The following is a 12793-nucleotide window of genomic DNA, read 5'->3' as shown; positions in this document are numbered from 1 at the left end:
TTGTACCTTCTTTCCATTGCTGTCTTCCATAATGAAATCCCTATGGTCACGGGCACATTCTTATGGGGTTTGTGTGTGTAGGAATTTTTGTACATTTCGCCACAATTCTGTTTTAAATCCTCTGTATTTTAACTGTAATACAGCTTGAAACCCCGCTACTAAGCCTCCATCCTGATTGTAATCTCTTTTTAAATCTCGCAAGCAGAGTCTCCAATAGAAATATAGGAATGTGCTGTCATTCAGTATTTGGGGCGGGTTTAAAGTATTGAGAACGAATCAATGATAGATGCAAGTCAGGAAGGCGGGACATTGCCCAGCAGCACTGGGAAATGTATTTATTATTATTTTTGTAGTAGGTTATATTTTTCTAATGGGAATAGGGTAAAGTCAATGTGAATTGATTAACCATTTTCACAGTTTTTCCGGTGTTTGTTGGCTATCCAACGATTTCATTTTTTTTGTATCGGGGGTGTTTTATCGGTTAAAACAGAAAATCAGAAGCCCTACTCACATTGCATGGTGTTTAGTTTGTTTTCAAGTTTGTTAAAGTGGAAAGATTAATTACTCAATAGCAAATCCTAGACTACACACAAAATTCTCACACAAGAAGTAAGAAACTCTTACTATTGTGAATAAAAAGTGAACTTCCTTATATATTACTTGTATAAAAAGTAAACTTTCTTGTATAATGTAACGCATGTGTTGCTTGTTTTTACCTTCTTATTAAACAGTACATAAATTTCACAGGTCTATTTCCTGCCTGAGTAGAAGAATGAATTAGTCCTCAACAGCATTCACCTCGCTTAATCTCACCAATTAAGTGGTTGATGAGCCATCCATTTACCTTTGATGGCTCAAATCCTATATTCTCATTTTGTAATTGAGTTTCATGAAGTGGCAGACAGTAACACTGAATTGTTGTTTATAAGCTAAAACTATTACTGTTAACCTATTTTTTGCACGTAACTTTTCCAGTTTAAATGGATACTTTATATAACCTTCATTGCCTTACTGAATATTGTATTATGTGGGCTCTGTATTCTCTTTTGTCGTTTCTGCTTATATCATTATTTGCCATTATTACAAACTACTCTGGCAAAAGTCTCCTCAAGGTTGATAGAAGGGAAGTGAGGTGTGGAAGCTATTAGTGTTGTACTGTGCTCAGTAGCCCATAGGCAAAGCATGGGGCACTTCACTGCAATCAGCCTTGCTTGGATAATAGTAATCATGGCAAATAATGGTCTAAGCAGATATAACAATACATAATCATACAAAACACACATAACCTAATATTAAACAGTTAAGAAATAAAATAGAAGGACTGTGGGTTAAAGTTTCCACCTAACCTCCAGGGCACTCTGCTTTATCGCAAACCATAATCTAGGTGGCTTTGAATGTTTTGTACTTTTCCTGCGGGTAATGGAAGCAGCATGAACACATACTTTCCCTCTATGAAGACTTACAGCCTCTGTCTGTGAACTAGGCAGACATGTCTGAAAAAGGGGGGTTGACTTTTTTTTCGCAATAGTTTTTTTTGTTATACGGAGCAAATACCTGCCGAGCAGACACTTTCAACATATAAAGGAACAGCCTTCTAAACAATGTATAACTATTTTAAAATGTTTGGGACACCTCTGGGACATTAATGCAAAGACAAAGTTATTTTGCATTGGAATTTGTATTTTAATCAATCATAAATGTAGCACCATTATGTTACTATGCTGGGCGGCTACTGCTGCTTCTATATAATAAATGGCATCCAAACTGAGTACTTTGAATAAATGTTTGTTTATAAATGAATAATGGCTGTAGCTGATGACCTCTGCTGCATAACTAGTTTAAATAGTAGAGGTTATAAAAACCTTAGTCATAGTCATTGTTTTTAATTCCAAAATGTGCTTTTGGTATAGGATAGTGTTTGTGTAAAAACAGTTGTATGCTAATCTAGAAAACCCTTAGACCTCTATACCACAGAGAAATGCAAACGTATCAGACATTGAAACCACAGTAACCTGAAAACATTCACCAGTAAATATCATGTGTGGGATCTCAATCTAAAATGATAATCTAATCCTGCTAGCAGCTAAATGTTAATGATAGAAAGGTTAGTGACTCAGGTCTGTGCAAAGCCAAGTGTCTATTTACAGTGCCTACCTTGCCTAATACAATAACTCAATAAACTGCACTGGGAAACTTCATTTATTTTATTCAATTCCCCAAGGTAGAATAGTCCATGTATTTGTTTTATACACTACAGGCTTTAATTCACAAACGAGATTGCACTTGGGCTAGACTTGCTATTACTTGTCCTACACCATGCATTTAGTATACTTTACTATGTTTTATTTTTCCATGGTATTTTGTTTGTGCTTTAAGGAACTGTAGTATTAATGGAAACAAAATGTAAATAATTTTTCAGTGAACGTTTCCAGGTATAATATCGGGTGTTATGTTTTTTTATATGGCCAGTAAAGGACTACAATACCCTGAGTGGACACACACATGCTTCCCTTCCTAACAATGCCAGTATAGTTCAGAAGTGGACTATGAATGTATTACCATAGTGAAGTTTTACTATGAATGGATGATTCACTTCAGCCAAAATATCCCGCTCCATTTTAGACCTCACTCGGTCCCGAACTGAAAAACACAGAAATCAGTGTGGTTATATCACTTTGTACAGCAGTTATTAAAATATGTTTCTTTATTACAACCAGTCATGAGCTATTGCTGACAATAACAGCTAAATAACAATACAAAAATAATACAGAAAACCAATCAACTAACACAGTTAGATAACAACCTGAGTGAGGCGCTGTACAAAAATGACCACTAGGGGTGTTATCTGGGGTGTGCACTGGTAATTCCTTCCTCCCTGTAACAGTAAAAACGTGTTTGATATTTTCCATACCAAATTAACAAATGAACTACACAGAAGACACTTTAAGTTTTTTTTTTTTTTTTAGCAATTATGTTCTGTATTACCAAATTAGTTTCTTACAACCTTATCCTTATTCTAATCCTTAAGAATCTTTGTAACAAATCTATGTGTCTTACAGACAGATCATTGTATATATTATTTAAAAAAAGACTAGACTATAAATGTAAATAAAGACAAAATGGCAGGGACAAAAATATGAAGCTGCTTTTTATTTATACCAACCTGCATTTTGTGAGGCACATGTACAGTTGTAAAATGTATTAAACACATATTTTTTCTCTCCACAAAACAGCTGAACTGTAACCTGCAGTTATGCTATTGTAAGCAGCATGGGCATAGTTGTAACAGAACAAAAGGTTTTTCCCCTGGCAGTCACTTAAATATCTGAATATAGTGCATCCATAGTCAATACTAACAGCAGTATTGTCATGAAAGTTATTATTGACTTTACAAAAAGACCACTGTGGCTGAAATGTCTTCTCTCACTATGACATATAGCTGTAACCATGGTTACACCTGCAGTATAAATTGGGGCCAGTATTATAGTTTTAATCCATCTTAATTTTAAAACTCTGCCAGTGGGCTTTAAATTGGGTGAGTCAACCTCCCCTGTGAGCCACAACAATTTAAGGGTGTCTCTGGGGATCTTCCCCTTACAGTATACAGTATATTACTTTTTGATGATAAGACAATAATCTACAGATGCTGCAGCCATTGATTATCTAGGTCTCAAATGTGCAGTTTTGACAAAAACATGAAATTGGATATATGTATTTTCAACATGACATCTGATACGACACTAAGTAAAAGCTTGTCTTCCCTTTCAGGAAATCTATTACACTTTTTTTTTTCCTGGGTCATTTCAAAAGTGTCATCGGGGTCAAGCATCTTATAGGCTGCAAAGGATGTCAGTCATTTGGGGAAGTAGTAATTGGTTACTAAAAGGTAGTATTTTAAAATGGCTTCTTCAACTTGTTTGAATGAATACAATGACCTGAACTGAGTAGCCAAATTTCAACAAAACATATTCAAGTGAACAAAATATCAACAGCAATAGCTTTAGGGATTCAATGCTTCACACTTTGCTGAAACGTGGATATCAGGTAAACAAATGTTTGTAAAATAATGCAGTCGGTCACACACACTGTTCTGGGTTCAATATTAAACTTTATTATTGCTAGAGATGTGCAATGTTTGAACCTACATTTAAAGCAACATTAGTAGCTCTGATCAAAAAGGGATTTGTAAATTAAAATCCAACAATTGATCATTTGCACTTAAAGACCCTCCCCTTCCCTAACATTTACCTTTTACTTTCTCTTATCTTCCTATTTTTTCTCAATAAGTGAGAACTTCATTAACATTAACATTTTAACACAACAAGAGCTAAAAACCTTTGCTGTTTTTTCATACATGATCGCATACAAATGAATACTGGTACTTGTTTGGGTTGAAAGATATGAATGATAAAAACATAATTGTTTAGGTCTGGGAAATGGTGTTTAATCTGCAGCATTTTTTTTTTTTACTTATGTAATACTTATTACATTTAATTTTTGTTACTGTTGTGTACAGTATTAGTAAGATAAAAAGAAAGACTAAAAAGCTAAATCTTAAATACTATATAAACCTTAAATTCAGGCTTTATACCTATATGTGTAAGGCCAATTATTATTTCTGTTTGCAAAGAAACTACCCCAAAGTAAGGCTGCATGTTCTTCCCCATGTAACAGACAGCAATTCCTCAATTTTCTTATGCAGCACAGCAGCAAAAATAAAGAACAGAAGCAACAGTTGCAGCTTAATCACGTATTCATTTTAGCTCTGGGACCAGCATGGATACTGTACCCCTGGTCACCATAGAACTGTCCATGCAAAATCTCTGTTGAGGCAGCAGAACTTACTTATTTTAGACTGATCACAGAGGCTGAGTCAGCCTTGGCTAGAAAATAAGCCTGGAATGTTCTGGGTAATGACAGGTCTTAGATAACTGCAAGTTAATGTGGTTGACTCATTTGACTTTAATGAGACAGTGAAAATATTCCTACGTAAAGGTGACTGAAGTGTGAAAAGGGTTTAATTCTAAAAAGACAGGCATCCTAACAACTTAATAAGTTAACTGTTTATAATTCTGAACTAGTAAATGTAAAATGTAAGTTCGACCTAAAATGTAATTTAGTATCCTTTATTTACCTTTTAGTGTTGCCTTCTTCAGTACCTTCATAGCATAGAGTTGTCCAGTATCAGTCCCTTTAATTTTTCTCACCAAAAACACCTAAAAAAGAGACAAAATAAGCAACACGTTACTAATTCACATTTTTTATGATTCAATGGCAACAGGATGCATCTTATTTATATATGCTGTCAAAGTTATTTTTCAACCAACTCAAAGTCTATATAACTTCCTTAATGCTGCATATAAATAGCATTACACTATTTATTGTTGTGTTATTTGTGTTTCAAATGATTGGCTATTAATCTGAACTGAAAGGTCTGTACTGGTATGTAAAAATAACTATGGGAAATTAAATTATATATTTAACAGAATAATTACTTTAAACCACACATGATATGACTTCAGACTTATGCCGCACGGTGTCCTTGCACTCTACTTCAAGTGACAGAACATGGAGGTACTGAAAGCAAGTCAAATGGAAAAACAGTTATAGGCTACTGAGAAGCCGACTTTTATATTGGAAAATATAAGACCTGAAATGAAATTATGGAAATACATATTATTATTTTGATTAGCTCTGTGTACTTTTACTAGTTTGGGTCGGAGATTGCTCTTTCATGTAAACACAAGAAATCACAATTATAATTTTATGTACAGTAAATGCTGATTCGTATAAGAAAATAGAATGTTAATGGAGTGCTGTAGCTATTCCGCTAAGAATACACTATTGAATATTTACTGGCCATCATGAGTGAAATAACTATAGCACTATGAACATTCGTGGGGTATTCTGTTAATAAAACAAGTATAATGTGTGTAAAAGAAAAGCAAGTTTAAACCTAAATTAAACAGAGGGATTCTGAGAATTACTTTACTTAGATCAAGCTCTTCATTTGTTTAGCAGCACGGCATAATTTCAAACAGTGTGATCCGCCCGGTCATTTTGATATCTATTAGATCCCTCCAGCGTATGTAGTTCATCTACAAATAACTGACACAATTCTAGTATTGAATTAACTCGTGTTTTAATTACAGGCTTATCCAGGAAACACAAACACATTCACTCAGCTCTGATGCATCTCTGACTACTATAAACCCTGTGCGTTTGCGTAACTACATCACGCAGCTGTTGAATATGAACATAACCCCTCCCCTTGCATGTCACGGCACATTCATAAGAACATGAGAAAGTTTACAAACGAGAGGAGGCCATTTGGCCCATCTTGCTCATTTGGTTGTTAGTAGCTTATTGATCCAGAATCTCATCAAGCAGCTTCTTGAAGGATCCCAGGGTGTTACACATAGGGCCTCATTTACGAAAGGGCACTAAATGTAGCTGTAACGTGCACATTAAGTAGTGAGCCTAACGTGCACCAAAAATCTAAACTAACTTAAATTTACTGTCCCATTTAATAACAGAGAACACATTAATTGTAACACATTCACATAGAATTGAACTGTTAATTATTTAGTTTCCACACTTTGTGTGTGAAATAACTTTTAGTGAAACTCGATGAAGTAACTATAAGTAATCTACCTCATATTATTGTATGAAGAATTTATTTAAAACTAAACTTGCCATATACTTAATCTATATACAATTGATAAGATTAATGTGATATATTCTAAGATATATTCTAAGATTCTCTGCATCATTTCAGTTAGGCTGGGTGTGTGCTTGTATGTGGGCGTGTGGGTGTGTGAGGAAACTACTAGCTCCATCACAGCTTGCTCAAGCTGCCGCTTTGTGTGTGAGGAGACAAGCGGTTTCATATTTCAATTGCCTGCTAACCAGCATGAGTGCAGTGAGAGTTTGAATTTGTGTTTTGTGCTTAGAGACTAAGAGATTTACTTTCAGACTTTTCTGATTTCTGTTTAATATTTGTGTACTTAATAAAATACTACTGTTAATTAAACATTCCTTGTGTCTGCGTGTGTATGTGTGTTCATAGTAAATAGTAACACGTCAATTAAATATTATTAATAAGAGAACTAATCAACCCAGATAAACATTAAGTTATCAATTATTAAATTGTTCCTACAGTGGAGGTGGCTTACATTGATCAAAAATTAGGGATCAACAGACGCAGCACTCCACAGGGGACAGGCAGAGGCAACGCAAACTAAAACTGCACGCAGAAGAGTTAGAAATTCTAGTGGAGGAGGCTGTTTTTAATTAATACCTTGTTTGGTCAATGCCCTGTGTCACAGCCAAAGAACGATAGACTTGTTAACAAAATGGACTGAGCTGAAAAGAAAAACTAAAGAGAAGATTGCTCAGAACCGGCCCTCGACAACATGCACAGGAAGGAGGACCATTCGGACAGGTGGAACTGACCAGCCTGGAAAATAAAATTGAACAAGTAGAAGGTGTGCAGGGCGTCATTGACACCACAAGACTTAAATGATTCTCAGCCATGTAAGTTACAAACGACACTGTGACAGAGACAGAATGATTCTGGGTGATAAATCTCCCTGCTGACCTGTGAGGACGCAGTGTAAAGGGAACAGAGTGCCCTGGAATGGATGGCCTGACAATTCATTCCCAGGGTTAGGTGGAAGTTGGCCATCTAGAAAGGGGGCACAGCTGTGGTACATTAAGTCATCGCTCCAGAGGGAAAGCGATGTGGCAACCGTGGATTGGAGATGGAACGGCTGCACTCACTAACCAAGGGGGCGTGATTGAAGGTACAAATAGATGACATGGCTAGGTGTTTTGTTCATTTGTTTATGGTTAAGAGAACGCAAGGACGAGCAGAATATGACCATGAGTGGTGTGTTTGTTTTGTCAAGTCTAATTGTACTGTTTGTTATTATTAGGCGGCTAATACGGAGCTGTCACTAAAGGCCAGCACAAACCCTGACAACACTGCACCACTGTTCACTGATTAAAATTGTATTTCACCACTCACTCTGGACTTTTTTGTGTGTGTGTTTAACTGTGTCTGTTATTTTGGGACTGCAACCCGTTGTTTATTGAACTGTGAAATACACATCGTTGTGTATTGCCAGCCCTCCATTTCATTAAAGTTGTCATCACTTTGGATTATAAATAAACCACCATTTCACCAGTACTGTTTTGTTTGTCATTGTCTTGAGCACTGCATCACCTCTACACCTGCAAACCACTTTGCCACAGACACAAACCACTTAATTGCTTTATAAAGTGTATTTCATAATTATGCAACATACAGTATAATACAATACAATTGGTTTTTATATAGCACCTTTCACAACAGAGTTATCACATAGCGCTATCAAGAATAAGCCTAATCAAAAAGGAAAGTTTTTAACCTACAGTACTTTTAAAGATCAGAAGACAACATCTTAAGGTAAAACTGTAAATTGATTTAAGAATTAAGTGTTTTATTTAACCATTATTATTTGTACCAATGTAATGAACTGTAAATTATAACATTCATTCACGTTTATTCACGCTTAATATAATCTGTTATTTACAGATACGTTTCAATGCGAGGCAAACAGACTTGTTCTGCATGTTCGATGTGGAACAGGAACAGGTTTTAGACATTTTGCGAAATAATTTTGTTAGTTCTTCAAACACCAAATTTCATGCTGTAAAGACGAAACCTTCCGTTTCAGATTCATAACTCATTCATTTTCTGCAGCTCGTCGGATCCTAATCATATGGCCTCTGTATGCAAGTAATGCCTCCATGATGCCAGATAGATTTCAGCCCAGATAAATTTAAATAGCGCACCTATCAGTGGTTAAAGCCTTGCAATAGTAAATACGGTAATCAAAAATGTGCACACTAATTGCAATTGTGGTGCACCAAAATGTTTCATGCCCTTTTGTAAATGGCCAATAGAATAATAAAAGTAAAACATTACCAGTTTGGAAATACATAAACTAGTTATTTTTAAACAATGTTTACTGTTTCATTTTTTTTTACTACAGTATTTCATTCTTACATTTATACTGTGGTAGTATAATAAATAGTGCAAGCATTAGGGTTATGTAACAATAAATAACAAGTTAGCAGCTTACCTTTCCATAAGAACCTTGACCTAATACCTTGAGAAGCTCAAATTGTGAGGGGTCTGCTTTTTCAAAGCCTTCTTTGACATGGTGGCTGATGTCTATTTCTTTTACAATACCTTCATCCTGTAACAAACAAACACATAAAAAAGCACTGTTAAATTATTATTAAAAGATTGTGTTTGGTATGTTGTCAGAAAATATACTTACTGTTTTGTGTAAAAATGATGTGATATTTTGTGCCCCGGCCCTTTGATTATTTGTCATAACTCTTGAATGGCACCCCCATTTAAATGTGAGATGTGTATTCAAAATCTGTGATTGTCAGTGGCCTGTAACCAAACATGTAGATCAAAGTGGAATAAATGCACCCCATCCAGCTCCCACGGTGTTGCCCCTACAGGCCCACAGTAATTCCCTCCCACCTTTCCTTCATTAGTCCTAAAGACAACTCTACAAGTGGTAGCATTGTTCCTCACAGAGTAGGGATCAGATCATACAATATAAAAAACGCAGTGAAAATAATTACAAAGATATCACAATTTTATTTTTTCAATGTAATTCGTTAAATTGGTTTATAGGAATAAAAATAAACTTAGTAGTGTACTGTATTCATTCAGACAAATGTGTTGATGAGATCTTTTTGCTTTTATATGTTACATAATGGGGAAAACATTGTTGAATTTTGTTTACACTACTCTTGTCATACTGCTCATATGAGTAGTCTGTTTTTCATACCAGAAAAATGAAAGGTCAGGTTTAAACTGTAGATAGAGGATTGAGGCACATACAGTACATCAATTTCAATTAATACTTGAGTGCAACAGTATAATTATCTTGCTTTCTACACGTACCACTTCAAAGGCTCTATTTAAATGACATATAATCATGTATAACCACTAGGTAGAACACAGGGGTTAGGCCTACACATTGGTAGCCTGGGGAAACTGGTTGGAGTCTGAGCTCTCCCACTCTCATGCTTAAAGGTGTTTCATCGGTCTCTTGTGATTATTTAAGGTTTCATTGACAGTGTTCCTAGCATTCCATATTCAAAGGTTGTGAATAATAATATGTTCTATAACAAGAATGCCACTTGTTTTCTTTTCTGCCTGTGTCTCTTCACATTAAGTGGTCTGATATTTTTGACAGTAAAACCATGACCTAGTTTCTCATGCAACATTGTTAAAGTAAATAAGCTTCTTGGTCTAGCTGACAAATGTTTTAATGTCTACTAGACTAAGAAGTTGAGAAGATAAAACTGCATTTCAATTATATTGAACTGCTCTAACGTACACTCAAATTTTATTTCTTGTGATGTGCTATTAATCCCAGACAACAAATTGACATTGAAATTTCTGATGATTTCACAAATCGCCACAGAATGTACATCATTAACACTCAAACATACACGTACAACTCGTCAATCAGTGAACATGTGAATTGCAATAAATGCCAACCTGGGTTCCTCAATGTGTGTATCTAAGTGCTTATAATCTAGGTTCTGGGTTCAGCATCCATGACATTTGAAGCATATCTAATATGATGATTCTTGGATGATGTGACTGTTATTATGTGGACCAGGTGCAGCAAGTCAATCCTATGAGACACAAGTTAGTGTGTGAAGAATCCTAAATAAAGTACTATTGCCAGCACTATGGGTCAAATAATATAAAAAACTGCATTGTATTACAGACAGATATTGGACTCGCTTTTTAGAGAATCTTTACGGACTGTAGAAATTAGTATCATTGGCATATCTATAGAGGTTACATGTATGAAGATAAATAGCAATATCTTTATTCATTAATGTTAAAACATGTATTTTCCCATCCTATAGCTGAACTTATTTGTTTTTTCTATAGCACCTTTTCTTTACACATAGCATCAATGAACCTGGTTTATCTGGCTACATGCAATGTTATGCAAACACATTAACTGTACTGCTATTTGTAAGTTATCAGACTACACTAGAAACAGCAGGTGAATATTACGTTGCTCAATTTTGCCACGCAGTTGGCATTTCAAATATTTGAGTTCCCTACACCATAGGAGAAAACCAATCCTAATAAATGAATCGCATCTACAATACTCTAAAATGGTGGTTTTCAAACTGGGGGGCACAGACTGAATCTGGGGGGCGGGGGGTGTTAGAAGGTTCAGGATTTGTTTTTTGTTTTTTTAAATTACAGAGGACATCTTAACCTAGATACTGTATAAGAGGCGGATTATTTATTTTGGCTTTATTTGTGGTTTTGATTGGATCACCTATAATACTTCCGCCAATCAGAGGGTTACATACAGTGATAGTAGCAATCCCGCCCTATGGCAGACTGCTATGCAGAACAGGAACAGGATGAAGAAACGCTGGACGAGGGAAAGAATGTGTCAGATGGCAAAGTGGATATGAGAATGACAGTGATGACGCCAATTTGCCTGAAAACATTAAAAGTAGACCAGACATTTAAGAACATAAGAACATAAGAAAGTTTACAAACGAGAGGAGGCCATTCAGCCCATCTTGCTCGTTTGGTTGTTAGTACCTTATTGATCCCAGAATCTCATCAAACAGCTTCTTGAAAGATCCCAGGGTGTCAGCTTCAACAACATTACATTTCCAGACTCTCACAATTCTCTGTGTAAAAAAGTGCCTCCCATTTTTTGTTCTGAATACCCCTTTATCTAATCTCCATTTGTGACCCCTGGTCCTTGTTTCTTTTTTCAGGCGAAAAAGAATCCTTGGGTCGACATTGTCAATACCTTTTAGAATTTCGAATGCTTGAATCAGATCACTGCAAGGTCTTCTTTGTTCAAGACTGAATAGATGCAATTATTTTAGCCTGTCTGCATATGACATGCCTTTTAAACCCAGAATAATTCTGGTCGATCTTCTTTACACTCTTTCTAGAGCAGCAATATCCTTTTTGTAGTGAGGTGACCAGAACTAGACACAATATTCTAGATGAGGTCTTACTAATGCATTGTAAAGTTTTAACATTACTTCCCTTGATTTCAATTCAACACTTTTTACTATATATCCAAGCATGAAAAAATGTAATAACATAGACTTTAAGCAATAAACCTCTGTGTAAACAGGTGTAGAAAACTGTATGCACATGTAGCAGGGCGAGTGCCCTGCACGTGTGCATTTAGTGTTGATATAATTTGTATGGGGAATGGGTTTATTTTGTGTTATTTTGGGAGCTGATTTGTTTGATTGAATTATTGTTTACAGATGGACGCTCGATTGAGACTTGCTGCCTGCTAGGCTTGGTTGAGGGGAAGGGCAGCAGGTGATTGGCTGGGCTGGACCTCAATCAGCAGGTGGGTGGGTCTTGATCGAGTGTCCGTCAGGTTAAAAACATCCGCGGGAGATGGCTCAGGGCTGCTGCAAGGCCTGCCGTTTTCACGGCACCTTTGATTTATAGTTTGTGGGATTGTGTTTTATTTTGCACTTTTTGTACAGCTTGATGTACTAGTCCTCTGTGCGTTACCATCGTTGGTAACGTCACTTGACCATCTTTATTTTACTTTCGTTTTTTGTTTGTTTGTGAATAAAACCTGCGCGCCTGTGCCGGCGTTTTCAACACCACCACGTCTGTCTCTCTGTATGCTTGAACAGCGGCTACCCACACGCGTGACACGAGGAAGACCCTGTCACAGCACATATAAAATTA

At 36.0% G+C, this 12793-nt stretch overlaps 1 protein-coding gene across 3 annotated transcripts in view; it reads right to left on the bottom strand.

The window, feature by feature from the left end:
* Nucleotides 1-12793, bottom strand: part of LOC117402628 (ribosomal protein S6 kinase alpha-2) — a 100521-nt gene that overhangs the window by 36099 nt on the left and 51629 nt on the right. For 2 of the 3 annotated variants that reach the window (XM_059023978.1, XM_059023977.1), the window contains exons 2-5: nucleotides 9129-9245; nucleotides 5135-5216; nucleotides 2804-2875; nucleotides 2560-2640 (exon numbers count right to left, since the gene is read on the bottom strand). In XM_059023978.1, coding sequence (XP_058879961.1) covers nucleotides 2560-2640; nucleotides 2804-2875; nucleotides 5135-5165 — 184 coding nt within the window. In that variant the 5' untranslated portion in view covers nucleotides 5166-5216; nucleotides 9129-9245. The remainder of the gene's footprint in view (nucleotides 1-2559; nucleotides 2641-2803; nucleotides 2876-5134; nucleotides 5217-9128; nucleotides 9246-12793) is intronic. The other variant, XM_034003963.2, reaches the window with a different exon arrangement.

Source organism: Acipenser ruthenus, chromosome 5 (assembly GCF_902713425.1).
Source record: "Acipenser ruthenus chromosome 5, fAciRut3.2 maternal haplotype, whole genome shotgun sequence".
Classification (NCBI taxonomy): domain Eukaryota; kingdom Metazoa; phylum Chordata; class Actinopteri; order Acipenseriformes; family Acipenseridae; genus Acipenser; species Acipenser ruthenus.
Note: the sequence above shows the minus strand (reverse complement) of the source record. Positions and strands in the feature narration are given on the sequence as shown.